The 18,389-nt window shown below is 28.1% G+C and overlaps 2 protein-coding genes across 2 annotated transcripts; both read right to left on the bottom strand.

The window, feature by feature from the left end:
• Positions 1 to 1,147: 1,147 nt before the first annotated feature.
• On the bottom strand, positions 1,148 to 2,901 carry LOC107911227 (LOB domain-containing protein 25). The gene is made up of 2 exons (XM_016839102.2): positions 2,549 to 2,901; positions 1,148 to 1,838 (listed from the first exon to the last, which is right to left on the bottom strand). Exon 2 carries the CDS (start codon positions 1,826 to 1,828, stop codon positions 1,337 to 1,339), a length of 492 nt encoding a protein of 163 aa, XP_016694591.1. The 5' UTR covers positions 1,829 to 1,838; positions 2,549 to 2,901; the 3' UTR covers positions 1,148 to 1,336.
• A 1,029-nt stretch (positions 2,902 to 3,930) lies between these two features.
• On the bottom strand, positions 3,931 to 4,707 carry LOC107910863 (uncharacterized). The gene has a single exon (XM_016838788.1). The coding sequence runs from the start codon at positions 4,705 to 4,707 to the stop codon at positions 3,931 to 3,933; it is 777 nt and encodes a 258-aa protein (XP_016694277.1).
• Positions 4,708 to 18,389: the final 13,682 nt, after the last annotated feature.

Below are 18,389 nucleotides of genomic sequence, written 5' to 3'. Positions count from 1 at the left end.
TAAATTAAATATAATCTTGATTGAAATAATACAATTAATATAAAAAAATAAAAATAAAAATAAAAATAATTAATAATTTTACAACTAAATTAAAATTTATTGATAAGTGACATTAATTTAAATAATAGTATACATATCAAGATATTTACATTGTTACTTTGTCTGTACTTTGATGAATCATGTTCTGAAATTGTATTTATATTATGTTATTGAAAAATTAAATGTTAATTTTTTTATTGAATTTATACTGTAAAATTGTTTGATACATTAGTAAAAATTAAGTTTTAAATATAATTTTGTTATTTGATAAAAAATAAATATTAGGTTAATTATCAAATATTACTTAATATTTTCAACGAAGCTAACTACCTATTTATCTTAATTCAATATTTTATTATTAAATAAAAAAATAAAATATCAACCAACAGATTTAAAATATTAAATATTAAATGATTTGTAAGCATTTTTTTTTCATTTCGCATATTACCTACTACCAAGAAGTTTATATAAATCCAGATGCCTTGCTGATGACTCAGTAGTAGACGTGCAAAATTATTTGAAAACAAGTAAATAGATAGATAATCTTATGAAGTTTCACTTGGGAAAATAAAAGAAAAATCACTTTAGTTTTTTGCTGAAGATTATATATAATATATACATCTATAGTGTTTTATCACCTCAAAATCATGTATATAATCACAGCACAGTTGAAATTAGGTTTGTGTTGCTGTATACTGTCAAGGAAAGGAAAGAAGAGGAGAAAATTCAGAAAGTAGATCAAAGATTAAATTGTAATGATCATCAGAAAAGTTTGGAAGGTGGTAATAATGCAAACATGATGTTAGAGCATCAAAATGATTGCATCTCTATCATTTAATTATAAATTAAAACCAATACAGATGATTAAGAACCCCTTACTTTATATAAGCTGCACGCCCACATATAAACTATGGAAGGTTGGTGGTAGCTTCAAGAGTAGAGTACTGAACATGAAATGATCAGTGCCTTATAAAACTATTGTCAGCAACAAATAATATGGGAAATTTTTACATTAATCTGGGTTTGGCTTTCTATATCCGGACTGCTTAAACTCAACCAAAATAATGAAAAATGAACCTTATAATGCTAGCTTCAAAACCTTCTCGCATCATAACTTCAGGTATAGAATCATTGAATAAATATAGCAAAAACAGTGCATGAAATGACATATATATATATGGAGATCATGAAGATACCATAATATCACAATTATCACCTATGAGATTCCATAAATAGAAAACCCTAAAGCTAGCATAGTTTTTGCTTTATTTAATTACAAGACACTTCAATTCAACCATCAAAGGCTTCCACCATCTGATCTTCCATTGCCTTCATAAGGTTCATTCCAGTGAGGATTAGGGTAGTAAATATTACCAGAAGTATTATGATGAAAACAAGTTCTTCCCATTGGCGGTGGCATTTCATTGCAGTTGCAGGTGGCGGTGGCATATCGGATTAAATCAGCATGTATGGCATCCAATTCCCTTTGGAGTCTCAAAACTTGTCTTTGGAGAATGGAAATGGCTCCAACACAGCCATAAACAGGATCTTTCAACCTTGCTTCAGCTTCATATGCAAGGGAGTTCACTGCATCTTCTCTTTGATGGGGTGCTACTTCATTGATCAGTTTGCTAACATTGCTTGCACCAAATATTTTGTGAACATTGATAAATTTCTGGGGTTCTTCAGGTGGAAAATAGGGTGCAAAAACACAATCTGGCATGCATTTTCTCCTCAAGAACTTGCAGGCAGCACATGGAAAATTTGATGAATGGCTGGAAGAAGCCATTTTTCTCTGCCTGCGATTTGCAAAGCATAAATCAAAGCATTATAATTTGTCTGTTTCAACCATAATTCTATCTCTTCTTTTTATCAACTTATGTTCTCACATATTATCTTTTCATATTTTTAAACTGGAAAAAAAGGGGGGGGCCTTCTAACAAGTAGGTTAAGTACAAGAAATTGCTTAAGAAAAACCCTTTCTGGCTCTCTTCCATTTTCTTTTCAAACAACTTTTGATTTTTCTCACCTGCCAAGCAGCTTTTATTGAATTTAAATACCACACTGTCAGAAACATTTTCTTCTTAAAAATTGTAGACCCCCAAGAAAAAGTCAAAAAATAAACCAAGAAAACAAAAAACATGCATCATTACATTAACATGCACAGATTCTATGGTTCTTTCTTGAATTTGGTCAAACATGTTGCAAAAATTGAAACAAAACCCTTTCATCCCATATCCCATGAGGACCACAAAATTTCCCAATATTCCAAATTTCCAATAATATGATAGATCGTTTTTTTCATGTGAAAGAAACATATATACACACATAAACTTAGTTTTCAAATTCTTTGTGGGAAATAGCTTAATCATCACCATATAATAAGCAAGCATGACACAAGTAAATATCTTCAAATGAAACAAAAGGAAAGGGAGAAAAACCAGAAGAAGAATCTGTATAAATATAAAAAGCATTAAGCTAAATTAGGGTGTTTTGTAGCTGAAGTTACCTATTTATATGATTAGGGTTCTTTCAAGAAATCTCTGTCCTTTTGCCTTGTTCGTCACTTTGTCCCAATGAAAAAGAAAAAGGACTATGGAACCATAGAAAAGATGAAACCCTAGTTCCAGGAAAGGGAGAGAGAGGCCTGCAAATAAACAAAGTGAGAAAAGGTAAGGAAGATTGAAGAAAAAGAAGCATAGGCAAAGAGCATTTTGAGTGAGGAATAATGTTTAAAAAAAAAAGGCAAAAGAGAGAGGGGTAATACTGGGGGCTAAGGCTACCAAGGGATCACCTTGACACTGTACTTATAATAATAATATGAAATTAAACCACTGCTCAAGAAACTGTGTACTGAAATCAAATACTCGCATCTCTGTCTCCCTATAACAAATGAAATGTATGTGTATATATATATACATATATATAAATGCTAAAGTTTCATTGTTGCGGCTACGACAAATAGCACTTGTCAAAACCAGATTAGCAAATTATCACAAACTGTCATATACATATATAACTTGTAATGTGATGTCAACTGATCATCCAATAAACACTTGTTAACTTTTTTTTTTCTTTTATAAACTATAAACAAACACTTGTCAACTCAATAATCAATAGGGTTGGTTAAACAGATTCTTTCCAATTATTTTTCATGAGTGAAGTTAGAAAATATTTTTAGAGAGTTCAAAATTAAATTGTAATTTTTGCGATTATAAAAATATAATTTTAAATAATTAAATTAAAATTATATTATTTTTAAGAGGATTAAAATATAATTTTATTTTTATTATTTTAAAATTTTAAAAATTTTAAAAGACTAAAAAAAATGTTCTATTTTAGGGGCAAGCCCCTGCCGGCTCCTCTAGATTCGCCCATCTTTATATATGACTCCATATAATATGATGCAAGTTAGAGAGTATACTATGCGTCTATACTTGTATTAAGCATTTAATTTTTTTTTGAAAGGTAAAACCGTGATTTCCATAAACCAAAACCAAAATCAGAGTGCAGCTTTAATCAAAAACAAAACCATCTGAAATCAACAAAAACTAAAAAACAGGAAACCCGGTAGAAAAACTTCAGAACATCCTTGAATCTTTTTCGTTGAACTGAATCATAGCCTACAATGTAAGAATCAGGCCAGTCCGAATGAACCCATCCAAATCAGTCATCCGTTTGGGAAGCCTCTCTCATCTCTTCTGCAACCACCATGTCCCTTACTGCTGACGGGGAATCCTCCATCCAAAAGGTATTTTCCGATCTGCAACTCCCCTCCCTTGCAATAAAGTGTGCCACCCGATTAGCTTCCCTTCTTACATGTTTAAAGCTAAGTTGATGAAAAAATCGCCCCATCGATTTGATATCTAAGATGACAGAATCCAAGTTTGCTCAACCAAACCCTTCCTGGTTAATTTTCTCAATTACCGTTCTCGAATCTCCTTCAACTTCCACTGTGGTAAACCCCGTCTCTTTGGCAAAAAGAAGCCCTTGAAAGCAAGCAACAGCTTCTGCCATGAATGCATCTAAGACATTGTCATGATGAGTAACTCCACTTCCCATTACCTTTCCTCTCCCATCTCTAATAATAAAACCTGAACATGATTTGTTTGTTTGGGTTTTGTAGGCTGCATCAAAGTTCAGTTTAACCCATGGCTCTTGAGGTGGTCTCCAACAGTCTGAACCCACTGCCTTTATTACAGGTAATTTCTCATTCAACACTTTCAATTCTTCAACCATGCTTAGAATTTTTGCTATTGTACTCTGCCTTGTTGTTGAGATACCTTCCATCACTTGTTTGTTACGAGCCCACCATATTGCCCAAATTGCTATGACCACCTTCTCCCATATCCTCTCTGCCTTATGTTGAACCAGGTGAATAAACCAATGCCAAAAAATCTCCAAATTCAAATTACTATCCCAGGAAATGCCTATTCCATCCCAAATTTCTTTTACATTATTACAATCTGCGACCACATGTAGCAAAGATTCTGAACCCAGATTGCATCGAGAACAAATTGCAGAGTTTCTAATCCTTCGATTAAACAGTACTTGGCCTGTTGGCAAAAATCTTCTTAGAGCTCGCCACATCGTAATTTTGATCTTAGCAGGTATAGATAAAGACCACAATTTTTTGAACACCATTTGGATATCCTCTGATATTTCCATAGTGTCGCTTTGAGACATGAGCATTTAATTAATTGACTTAGTGTCGACAATTAATCATGTATCAATATAGTTAGAAAATTATTAAAATATTATTTTGTATAGAAAATTATATTATTATGAAAGTATTTTTTATTTTTTATGTTTATTTATATAAAATTAATAAAAACTCATCAATACTAAAATTTAAACCCGTAACATAATAAATTTTAAATATTTAATTTTACAATTTCAACCAAAAATTGATTTAATTCTTATATAAAAATTTAATAAATATATTTATTATCTTTTGTTTCCACCAACACCATGAGATATATTTTTGCTTAGACAAAGTCATAATTTAATGGCATATAATGAAAATATCTTCCAAAATGATAGCATCTTCTATACATTCTTTTTACTTTACAAATGTAAACAAATTTCTATCTTTTGAACTATCAAATTCAAATTAAAACATTAAGATAAACTATCAAAATAGTTAATTTTGTTTGTCTCAAGGTATATTTTAGTCATTTATGTTTAAAATGTTACGTTTTAGTCACTTACATATTATTGTGTTGTAACATTTTAGTTATTGAACCGCTAATTTTCGTTAATAGTATAACGGTAAGCTGATGTGACACGTTAAATCATTATTTCAAATGAAAATTTTAGGTTAAATTATACAATCGGCTCCTATATTTTTTTTGTTTTGAGCAATTTAATTTTTTCTTTTATGTTTTTAACTTTTTTTTTCTTTTTTTTTCTATACTCTTCTGCTTCTCCCTCTATTTTCCTCCCTTCTCCATTTCTTTCAACATAGTTTTTCTATATTTTCCATTTGTTAAAATTAGTCCCTGTACTTTTATTTTTTTGAACAATTTAATTTTTTCTTTTTATTTCTTTATTTGTTAAAGCTAAATATCTTTGATTACTTAAAAAAACTACATTAAAAGAAATGGAGAAGGGAGGAAAACAAAGGGAAAAGCAGAAGAGAATGGAAAATAAAGGAAAAAAGAAAGAAAGTTAAAAGAACATAAAATAAAAGAATTAAATTGCTCAAAATAAAAAAATATAGGGATCAATTGTATAATTTAACCTAAAATTTTCGTTTGAAATGATGATTTAATGTGCCACATCAGCTTATCGTTACACTATTAACGACAATTAACGGTTTAGTGACTAAAATGTAACTTGAGGCAAACAAAAGTGACTATTTTAATAGTTTACCCAAACATCAATTATAAAGACATCTAATGTTGTAAAGAAAATTAATTACATTGGATGGTTTGTTGAACTTGTGAAATTAAAAACTACACAATCATCATATAATTATTCGCATTATATTTTGAAAACAACATACCAACCAAAAGGGTATGATTATGATGTTAGATCATATAATATTCATCTTGACAATGAATTATCTACATAATATGATAAAATATGTATCACAAATACAAAGCTATAACTCAGTTGGTAGAGCACCTCTTTTACACGTACGCCAATGTTTTTCAAGGAAGACTATCATGCAATAAAAAAATTGAGCCTTTTGAGAAATCAATGTCTTACTCCATTACTTTGAAAGAAGAAAAAGAGACAATTTACAAGCTTAAATATAAATTGTAAAATTAACATAAAAATTATTAAAAATAAATTACCACATAATTATCCACATTATACCTTAAAATTGAGAATTAAAAGAAAAGGTTTATTCTTGGCTGGTGACATGTTTATGTTTATCCATAAATAAATGGATAGAAAAGAAATAAAAGGAGTGGCCTGTCTTTTAATATTGTTAATGGTTTATGTCGGTCGAAAATGCATTGTATCATATTCATAGCTATTCATTTCTAAATTATTCGTCTGAATATCGTACATATATATTATTCAACAGTCAATGTTTTCGTCCTACACTAAAATGCAAAAATTGAGAACGTAGTGGATATTGCTTATTACCAAATGTTATTTTAGGGCATGATCAAATAATTAAGTAAGGATATATATTAAATTAAATGATTTATATTTTTTTTTATTTCTCAAAGTGTTTATTGGAGCGAGCTCAATGATTAATCTTCCACATTCTATAAACCCATTAATGAGTAAATGCTGGCCACGAGTTTTGAAACTGTTTCATACCCAGAACGAGGATTGAACCCTCAATTACAAATTAAGGTAGGAAAGACCCTTGTCATCTCACTTAACTCTTGTGATTATTAAATGATTTATATTTAGTGTCCTAGTAATGTATAATTTATACATCATCAAAACACAATGATGATACATCATAAAAAATTTTAAACTTAAGTTTACTTAATTTTATTTATACTATATATAATGTGTTTGATAGAATTGATGTCAATATGTTATAAGTCAACTCAATAGCAATTCGATTAATAAAATTACTTAAAAATCCATTTTTAATAAAGTAATAGATATTAATGCAATAATATTTTCGATTTTTATTATTTTTATATAAAATATTTAAATAAAATAATTAAAATAAAATATCTAAACATTATAACCATTCCACTATTGTACTTATAATCAGTTGTTAATTTTTTTTAAAAATATATAATTATATTAATTCATTACTTAGGTATAAAATTCTACATTCACAATTCATCAAATATTAAACCTAAAATAAATATATCATTGATGAAAGAAAAGATAAGTTTAAGCATATAAGAGGAGCTAGAATCATAATTTAGATTCTACAGCACACTTCAATTCTTAACTTAATAAAGATTCGAAGAATAATACCTTATTAATAAAATTTCTGAGTATCACAGGTTAATCGAATATCAATTCAGTTAAGAAATTATGGAAATGTCTTTCTATAATTAAAATAAATTATTATTCAATGGTATTTTAATCTTCTCATTTAAAAAAAATAAAAAAAAAAATATGTATATGGTAGAATTAGAACCCACGCCAATTTGATGAGTAAAACTTTAAATTTGTCACTCAACCAAAATTATATTTTTAATGTTTTTTTTGTACATTTTATATGTACGATTTATTATCTTTACCAGTTGTATATTTATACTATTAATAAAACCCCTGATTGAGCTGCTGTTATGAGTCAACCGAGTACCAATTCGGTTAGGAAAATTATAAAAATGTCCTGTAATTAAGATAATTTATATTATTCGAGAGTATTTTAGTCTTTTCATTTTAACAAGAATCAATAAAAAAAACATACATATACATATATATATGATGGGATTTGAACCCATGTCAAATAAATTAGTAAAACTTCAAATTTATCACCCAACCCAAGCTTCATTTTAATTTATTTTATACGTTCTTACTAATGTTGTTAATTGAACGATTGATGGCAACATCGTGACAAACAATTGTAGTGCATTTAATATTGTTAATTTGATTTATTTATGTGTTTAAATTTCATTTTACTCACAATTTAATCTATTTTTTATTTTTATCTTATACATATTTTATGTGTTATTATAATTAATTAGTTTCAAACTACATATTTCATTATTTATTAAATGTTATTTTTAAACACACATCCATACAGATATACATGTAATAGAATTTTTAATATGAATAAATAAAGAGAAGTTGGAAATGTTACGTCTTACTTTTTTTTTTATAAAATACATATAATTTACGTACATACGTAAAACATGTGTCTATTTTTTACTAGTGACCTGCGTATATAATGTATAATTAATTGTGATAGTCGAAATAATATGAAGGTACAAACAAGTTTATTTAAATTAAAAGATGGAGTTAGTGTAACCAATGATTGAAGATGATGATAATCTAAATTAGATTATGGGCTACGATGATTATGATTATGATACATTGGATTGGATATCTCACTACCTCTACTTTTTCTTTCTTTCTTTTTTTTGCAATGCATGCGCTTTACGGCCATATTCTCCATTTGCAAGGTATAATGTATAATATAGATTTTTCCATAAAGTGGATTTTGGGTAGGATATTTCTATTATTTAATTATATATAACATTCTTTTTAAAATTTTATTATAGGTTCTGATAATATTTTTTTTTGACATAATGCTTAGAACTATTAATAGCTCTTCTTTAACCCATTAATAGGAAGATAATGCATTTCAATGCACTTTTCTACAATTAATTAAACTAAAACTCAATCAATATATATAACCTTATTTAAATAGTAAAACGACTGGACACGCTAACAATAATAAGTTTGTACATATATTTTCTTTTCCGAAATTAAGCCACAAAGATCTCTATTGATTGCTCTAATTTCGTAATCAAATAATTTAATTGCATAAAGTATTTTTTTTCTATCATAACATTTACGCAATAATGCAATGATTGCTTAAGAAAATAATAATGGGGAGATTCAAATCCAAATTATGGCGATAAAACATGTTACATTTTTAAAGAAATATTTTAAGTTAAAACTTTGGAAATAAAGATAATTATAAATATAAAAAAATTAATTTTCATTAAAAAATATGAAAGATGCTTTAATTCTAAGAAAAACAATAAATACATTTAGAATTTACTAAAAATAGTTTTATACTATAAAATTGTCTTTAGCTATCCTTAATGACAGTATTTAATGTTATTAAATATTAATTTAAGATGCAATTTATAATTAAGTTAAATTAATTTTTCTAATAAAATATATAGTAATTTGAATTCAGTTAAATTTGTTTAGAGGTGTTCACGGGTTAAATAGGATTAGATTCGGGTCAGACTTAAGCACGATATTAATATATTTTAAGCACGAAAATCTTACCCAAACTCATGCATATTTGTAAATATTTATTAAAATTTTATAAACAGGCAATCAAACATTTTTAGTATGTTTATATTATAATATTATTTATTACAACAAATTTAGCTTTTATGCGTCAGACGAGTCTAATTTTTTTCGGATTTGGGTGAGTAGTTTAACCCATAAATAGGTTTAGATTTATTATATCATTTTTTTATTGGTTTAAAGTTATTCAATACATTATTATCATATTTCAAAATGTTTAAAACAAATGTGAATAATATATATATATTGAATGTGTCTATATACCTTTAAAACAAATGTTGTCCTTAGTAAAAAACATAAATATACGGTTTGTGAAGTTTTTTTTTTATAAACATGTTTCACAAACAAATTAAATATATGAAATGTGTTTTATAAATATAATAAAAAAAGTTAAAAAATATAATAAGACATATGTCATATTTTTAATTTGTTTATAAAGTCTAAAAAATTTCCATAAATTACATATGAGATAATTTTTTTATACATACTTGAACTAAACTTATTTGAGAATTAAGCTATTCACTTAAACTTGAAAATTAACATAATATTTAGAAGGGTTTAAATGAAAATATTAAACTTGAAAAATGAGTTTTGAAAAAAAAATGTCTATTTAAAATATTAATTTAAGAGTTAATTACACCAAACATCCTTAAAAATCTTGTTTGAAATTGGTTTTTGAACTTCTAAACGATCTAATTACATCCCAAACTATCAAAATTCTATCATTATTAAATTAGTTAATATAACCATTAAATGACACATAGTTTGATGATGATTGGTTCATATAAAAATAATTGGCTTTTTTTTTTCGCCTCAACAACACTCATATTATTACTAAATAATAAAAAAACTGATATCATCTCTAGTACTAAACATAACCAACACAAAAAATAAGAATCTTTTAGAGGAAGGAAGGATCAATGTAAGCAAGTAAGATGGATTTCGCCTACAGTTGGTTATTGGATTGTTAATTGTGATGGTGCCTTCAATTTATTATCGAAGGAAGTTGGAATTGGGGTGATCATTTAGAGATTCTATGGGTGCTTTAGTTGCTGAGAAGGGAAGAAGTTTCTTAGCTAGCTCTACCCTTGAAGTTGAGGCTCTTGCTATGCATAAAGGTTTGTTACTTGCTGACAACAAGGGATTCAGAAATACAAAAGTTGAGATGAACTCTAAAGTTTTGTACAAAGAGATCATTATTATTAAAGGATAGGGTTATTGGTGTATTTGTCCAATTGTAAAGAATATGTTGGGTATGATACAAAGGCTTGATAGTACACGTTTTGTTTATGAAGAGAAGCCAACAGAGTTGCAGATTAGGTTGCATCTCAATTCAGGAAGGTTGCATCTCAATTCAGGAGGAGGATATGTGCCTTTCTAACTGGGTGGATTCATCCCATCTTCTCTGGTTCCTATTCTGAGTTGAGATGAATTACCAACGCCCCATTGAGTGTATTTTCTTAATCGAAATCTTAGAGATAATCTATAACACTTCTCTAAAAGATTCTTATTTTTTGTGTTGGTTATGTCTGGTACTAGAGATGATATATGTTTCTTTTATTCAGTAATAATATGAGTTCTATTGAGGAGAAAAAAAATGTCAATTATTTTTGTATGCACCAATCATCATCAAACTATAGCCATCATTTTAAATTGGTTCATAAACATGAAAATATTCTCATTACATCTCAAATGATTGAAGTTATATTAATTATGTCATTCTATTATTAAAATATTCAATTTAATCATTAAATGATATGTCAAATCTTATGTGATTTAATTTAAAATGAAATTTTTAACAAAAAGTGAAACGTTGCCACATAACTTTTAAAAGTAAAAACTAAAAAAAAAGTAAAACTAGAAAAGAGAGAGAGAGTAAACAATAAATCTTCTATAAAATTTTCGAAAATCTCAAAACTAATATTTTTAAAAATCTATTTTTGCAATATTCAGTTCTTTAAAAAGTCACTTTAAATTATGTCATATAAAATTGTTGATACATTTTTAAATGGCTTATTTTCCATTCAAAATTACTTATTCAAAATTTAATATTTTTATTAAATATTTTTGAAATTATTATATAGATGAATTGAATTTTGAATAAGTAATTTTATCGAATTAGTGACTAATTAAGATATAAAGATTAAATCGTAAAAGTGAAAAAAAATTAATTGCTAAATTTTTGATTTGTTAAAAGGCTTAAGTGATAATTTAACAAGATTTTAAATGGAAAATAGGTCATTTTTAAATATATGGGACGGTTGGTAGATGTTTCTTTTCTTTTATATTAAAAAATTGTTTTAATTAAATAAATATTATATGTTTAAAATATGAAAACAAAAGCCAGTTTTATCTTTCTTTCTCCTCCACCGTTTGCATTAGCTAAAGGAACCAAAGTATTGGCCTAAGGGTTTCAAGCTTACCATCTCCAATTGGTTAGTCTAATTTAGTCATTTTCTTGAAATTTTTATATTTTTAAGGTTCAAGAGCTTGATTTAGCTAGCTCGGGTAAAATATTGTAAAACTGTTAAAATTTATAAAAGTTGTCATTGTTGAATATTGAAACTTTTGGTGCTAAATTGTTAGATTTTAAGCTTAGATATGAAAAAGGACTAATTTGTAAAGTGAAAATTGTTAGTTTTGAACTTAAGGACTAAAGTGTAAATATTTCAAAATTTATATGAATTTTATGTAATTATAGATAATTTAGGGTTATAGAATGATGAAATCGAAATCGGATTGAAAAACAAAGCTTAAATGTGAAAGATATAGCTATTTTGGTTTTAGGGGATAAATTGAATAAAATGCAATACTTTAGGGGACATCCAAAAAATAAAATTGAATTGATACATGTTTATAATAGGCTATTAAAAGATATTTAGAATTGATAAATTGAAATTAATTATTATAGGTCGGGATTTGAATCAATCGAAAGATAATTGAAGAAAAGGCAAAATTGTAGATTAGTCCTCGATGTTTCATTTGTTGTTGTTCTTGTCAGGTAAGTTCATATGGGACTTACTTTATTAGTTCATGTTATGTTTGTATTATATTGTTTTACCTATTAGTTCGAAATGTTAGGTGAATAATGTTTTTTAACATCAAAGGGACTAAATCATAAACATGAAATAAATGACTATTATGAATAAATACATGATAATGATTAAATTTGAAATTGATATATAATTGAGTAGTATGTATATGATGATGTTACAGGGTTAAGAATGTATATGGATTGTAATTCGAAATGTGAAAAGTGGTTATATAGTTTCAAGGTTTGAAATGATATAGAAATGATAACAGTGCCCATGTGAACTTAGTAAACGATTAAGATATGAATGGAATGCAATTAAGGTTTAAAAAGAAATCGAGTGCTGGTCAGGGGTTTCTTTATCGATGACTAAGATCGAGGATGTGTTGTGAATTCTCGACAACTTAAGTAAGCAGCATCAAATAAAGTTTGCAAAAGTAAACCTGACCTATAGCTTGTGTGAGCTACCCAAATATCACAACATGTGTGAGTAAATCAAATTATTCCTATCGATGGTTGAGATTCAGCACATGTTGTGAATTCTTGACAGCTTGAGTGAGCAGCATCAAATAAATTAGTCTCGTGTATAAGTAAACCAACTCTACAATTTGTGGAAATAAATTAGTCTCGTGTATCCGAATTTAAATCGCTATAGTTCTCCGAAAAAGAAAACGAAAATTATACGGTAATGAAATGATTGAATGTGAATTTCATTGATGTGTTTTAGTATCGAACAAAGTTGAATAGTATGACGTAAAGTAATTTGGTTGTACATATATATGAATTTAAATCTCATGATCTTGTTATGTGAAGTACTAACGTATAGGTTGTCTTATGGAATGGTTTATGAATATATAAATAAGGATGCCAATGATATGCCATATTGTGCCTTTGTGTTTCAATTACTTAAATTGTTATAATGACAAGGTAAGTTAAGTTAATTTATTATGAGATTACTAAGCATTTGATATGCTTACTCTATTTCATTTTTTGTTTCTGTAGTGGTCATTTTGCGGAATGCGTCAATCGGATCGGATCGAATTGTATCGGAGCTCACACTATCCAATTTTTGATTCAGTAGATTTTTAAACGATCCGAACACAATTATATGGCGTGTATATAGGAGTTGTGTTGTGTATGTGCTTATTTTGAATGTTCTTGAATTTGATCCTTGAATATGCTTGATTTTATACCTTAAACAAAGTTTGAAAATGAATGGTTATAGGTTATGCATATAAATGTGCATATTGGTAACATGTTTAGCTATATTTGAAATATATGAATAACCGAATTGAGAATGAAATGGTTGAGTTAGATGATGCAATTGAGGGGTATCAAATGTTTGAATAGTTGATGATTTCATAGGTTGTTATGGTTTTACAAAGTGTCTAATTGATGTGTAATGACTTGGATGATCTTGCGAATGGTTAAATGGCTGCCTTGGTATATTTTTTAGATTGGCTTTGTGTAGGTTTAAGTGTTCATTTATGCACCAAACGAACTATTGGTTTGGTTTGACACGAAATATATATCAATTTGTCAAAATTTACCAAAAATAAGGTTCTCATCATGACGTGGAATATCCATCGTTGCAACATCGTTCAATAGTTTGTGACATCGCAATGTCGTATGGCTTGATGTCGTGACGTGACAAATTATTTGGCAACGTCATGACGTCAAGCCCAACTTTTAAAATTTTACAATTTGGTCATAATTCGTGCTTAGATCACCAAGAGAGCTTTCGTAAGCTCGATCAAGGTTTGGATTTATTTGTGTATCATTGTATTTGAGTGCTTATGACATGGTTGAATATTTTAGAATTTATTTATGATATATATTTGATTTGAAATTTTAAGAATGTTGCAAAAAGGTCCCTATTCGATCTCGGGTTAACTTTAAAGCATTCCTATGCCCATATAAGACCTGGAAAAGAATGTTCAAGATATTCAATGTTGTATTGTTATTGATTGCATGATAGATTATGTGAAATGATGGTTTTACTGTGAAATTATTCGTAGTTACTCCGGCAACGAATGTGGCATCCTATTGCTCGAACCCGGCAATCGGGTCGAGTAAAAGGTATTACATGAATCTCCTTAATAGCTCTAGCAATAATTTCACAGACTTTACTTGGATGATTAAGCCCAGAAATATCCCTAAACTCAATGACCTCGATTCCTTGAGGAAATCTCTCCAAATGTTCACCTCATTCCCATTAAAATCATGCCAAATAATATTTTCCTTGAGAAAATCTTTACCCTCAAGCAGGTTATTCCAAACCCATGAAGTTCTAGATCTCTTTCGAGCTTCCATAAAAGAACCATTAGTAAAGTACCTACCCTTAAAGATCTTTACCTAGTACAAATTAGGTTGTTGGAGAAGCCTCTAGCATTGTTTAGCGAGCAGAGACTTGTTCAATAGATTGAAATCTCTGAAGCCTATACCTTCTTTTCCTTTTCTCACAGTTAACTCCAACCAATTAAGCCAATGTATTTTCTTTTCTTCTTGACATTGTCCCTTCCAAAATTTTTCAATCTCGTCATTAATCCCATTGCACACTTTTTTTGGAACCTTAAAGCATTGCATAACATATATTAGAACATCACTGGCATTTGCCTTGATCAAGACTTTCTTTCCACTTTGAGACAACAATTGTTGCTACCAGACTTGTAATTTCCCCTTGAACCTCTCCTTTAAAAACTCCATAGCTTTGCATTTTATCTTGCCCCAGAGAGATGAAATCCCAAGATAAGATCCAAGATTTGTTATAACTTTAGCCTGCAATCCATCAGCCACTTTCTTTCTTATCGCATCAGTGGTATTGGAACTAAAGATGGCACTGGACTTTTGAAAGTTAACTTCTTGTCTTGAAGCTTTGCAATAAAACCTGCAAAATTTTCTTCATCTCTTTACAATTTATTGCATCAACTTTAATAAGAACAATGAGTTGTCATCAAAAAGCAAATGTGAAAGAATATGACTTTCCTTTCCTAACTTAAGACCTCTAAGACTACCAGACTCAATAGATTTGTTTACAAGCCTAGACAATCATTAATGACAACAAGAACAGGTAAGGGAATAAAGGATTCCCTTGTCTAATATCTCTAGATAGGAAGAAAGTAACAAATTGTTTATGATAAAGGATGAAAGCGAAAGAGGATCATATTCAAGTTGTTCAATTCATTTGGATCTGACTTGAAAGGAAAATATCAAATACATTTAGAAAAAAACGAAATAAAAAATAACTAAAACAAGATATTTAAGAACAAAAAGTAAATATTCAAAACAATAAATAAATAAACAAAAAAAATTAAAAGTGGAAGATGAATCAAATAAACTTGTAACACCCTCTAACCCTAAACTGTCACCGAAACAGGGTTATGGAGCATTACCAGACATATCGGATAACTTATAACTAATTCACAAATAAATAACAGACATAGCATACTTTAATCATTTTCATTTCATATTTATATAAATTATGTCATTTTAGTTCCAATTCATACTTATAACCAATTTAAACATCATTCTACAACCGTAATAACAAAACTCTTATACTTAACCTATACATCACCTAGGTACATGCCACATTATCAAAACAAAGGTACATCACTAAAATTTCTCTGAGGTGGGGATTGCTCTGGATGCTGGACCGGACACTGACTTTCTACTAACCTGTGCACAGAAACAACCGTACGCTGAGTATAGGTATACTCAGTGGTATTACCATAATTCAAATTAATAACATTAATCGATAAATTATATAAATTTAATTTATGTCTACAATTATTCATTAATTATCTCATACTTTAAATCAACTTGATAATTAATAACAATAAACAATATTTCAAATCTTGTATTTAATTGTATTCATACCTTATTTCACTATCTCAATTCCATTGGATTTTTCACATCTCATTCCAATAGCTCATTTCAATTCATGTACAATTCATTCAATTTATCACTATATTCAATATCAATTCTATTACAATTTGTACTCATTAATATCATATAACAAAAATTTATTCTTAATCACATCATGAACTTTGGGTTCATATCTTCAAATCTCATATCTCGATTTTCAATTCACCTATCAACTCACAATTTCACTTTCTCATTTCTTTCCATAGCTCAATCAATCACACTTATTCAAATTTTCTCATTCCAATTATTTACCCCTATTAACAAGACTCGGACATTGGCGGATACACGGATCTAACCAAACACACCAGAATGGCACCCAATGCCTCATCGGATAGTTCGAAGCAATAAAGTGACACCCAGTATCTCATCGGCAGAGCCGAAGAAAGTTGGTACCCAGTACCTCATCGAATCTATCCGAAGTAACAGTATGGCACCCCGTGTCTCATCGACTCAAAGTCAAAGTATCCCTGAACACTTCCAATCCTATGGCATGCCAACTATATCCGACTCAGCCCGACTAGTTAACAGGGTATTCAAATCATTTTTTTATTTCAAATTCACTTTCAATTCAATCACAATTCAATTCAGATTTACTTCCCACTTTCTAATCAATATACAATTCAATACCAATACATATTTCAGATATTCACATATAATCATACTTCGGTTCTATTCAAACCACTTTTCAATCAATACACAATTCACATATTCACACATATTCATAATTTAATTCACTTTTATTCAATTCATATACAATTCAATATCATTTAATTCAATATCGGTATTCACCTTTTTTTTCTTTACTAAACATATTATTCAAAATTCAACAATTGCTATTAATAAATTCAATACCAATACGTATTTATCATTCAATTCAATCGTGATACTTACCTCAATTTGCTTATCATATATATTAATTTAAAATTTAACAATTAATAATTAAATTTGAATTATAGTAATACGAACCGAAATTTCTCTCGAGTCACTCCTTGTTCGCCTTCTCCTTTCCTTTCTCGGACAATGACTCTTGCATGACATTAGCTACATAATTAAACAATTAAAAATCATTAATACACAATTTCATTAAAATATTTCCATTTATACCTAAACTTTACCTAAATTCTAATTTAATCCCTTATCAATGCTAATTTTATTTTTCCAATCTAACTCCATATTCTCTCTTAATTCTTACTATAAACTCATATTAACTCTTCATTTCCACCATAAATCCCTAACTTCAAAATTTTCTCAATTTAATCTCTATTAATTCAACTTATGTTTTATTTTACAAATTAACCTTTTACTAACTTCTAACTTGAAATTCAATCAATTTAATCCCTAATTCATCAATTAATTCAACATGAAAAACATATAAAAATTTACTAACTTTGAAAATTTCAACTTAAATCAAGTAGTATTTTGTTCTAGGATTCTAAAAATATCAAAATTATAAGAAAATGAGCTAAATTAACTTACCAATTGAGCTTGGAACTTCAAAACCCCAATTCTCCTTCTCTGTTTCGTTTTTCAATTCTGTTTCTTTCTCTTTTATTTCTTGTTTTATTATTATAATAATATAATATAACAATATACTTATTATTTAAGTAAACATAATATATAATATATATATTTTAAATTAAAAATATCTTATATATTTCTTTTCTTATGCCGCCTCAATTTAGGCTGATGGCATAATTGCCTATTTGGTCCTTTTAACTTTCTTTAATTTATAATTAAACTTTTATCTCTATTGCAATTTAATCCTTTTTCATAATTAACCTCAATTTAGACAAATTCACTTAATTAAAACCTAATTAACTACACAACTAACTTTGTAAATATTTATCATAAATATTTACGAGTCCATTTTACCGAAATGGAGTCTCGGGAATATTTTTTTTCAATTTTATCCTTTTTAATCAATTAACCATCGAAACGTTAAAATTTCTTAACGAAACTTTAATACTAC

This window comes from Gossypium hirsutum, chromosome D11 (genome assembly GCF_007990345.1).
Source record: "Gossypium hirsutum isolate 1008001.06 chromosome D11, Gossypium_hirsutum_v2.1, whole genome shotgun sequence".
Lineage (NCBI taxonomy): Eukaryota > Viridiplantae > Streptophyta > Magnoliopsida > Malvales > Malvaceae > Gossypium > Gossypium hirsutum.
This window is presented reverse-complemented; position numbering and strand designations above follow the sequence as displayed.

Excerpts from the sequence above, each read along its gene's own strand:
- LOC107911227 (XM_016839102.2), bottom strand. The coding sequence starts at position 1,828 with ATGGCTTCTTCCAGCCATTCATCAAATTTTCCATGTGCTGCCTGCAAG.
- LOC107910863 (XM_016838788.1), bottom strand. The coding sequence starts at position 4,707 with ATGGAAATATCAGAGGATATCCAAATGGTGTTCAAAAAATTGTGGTCT.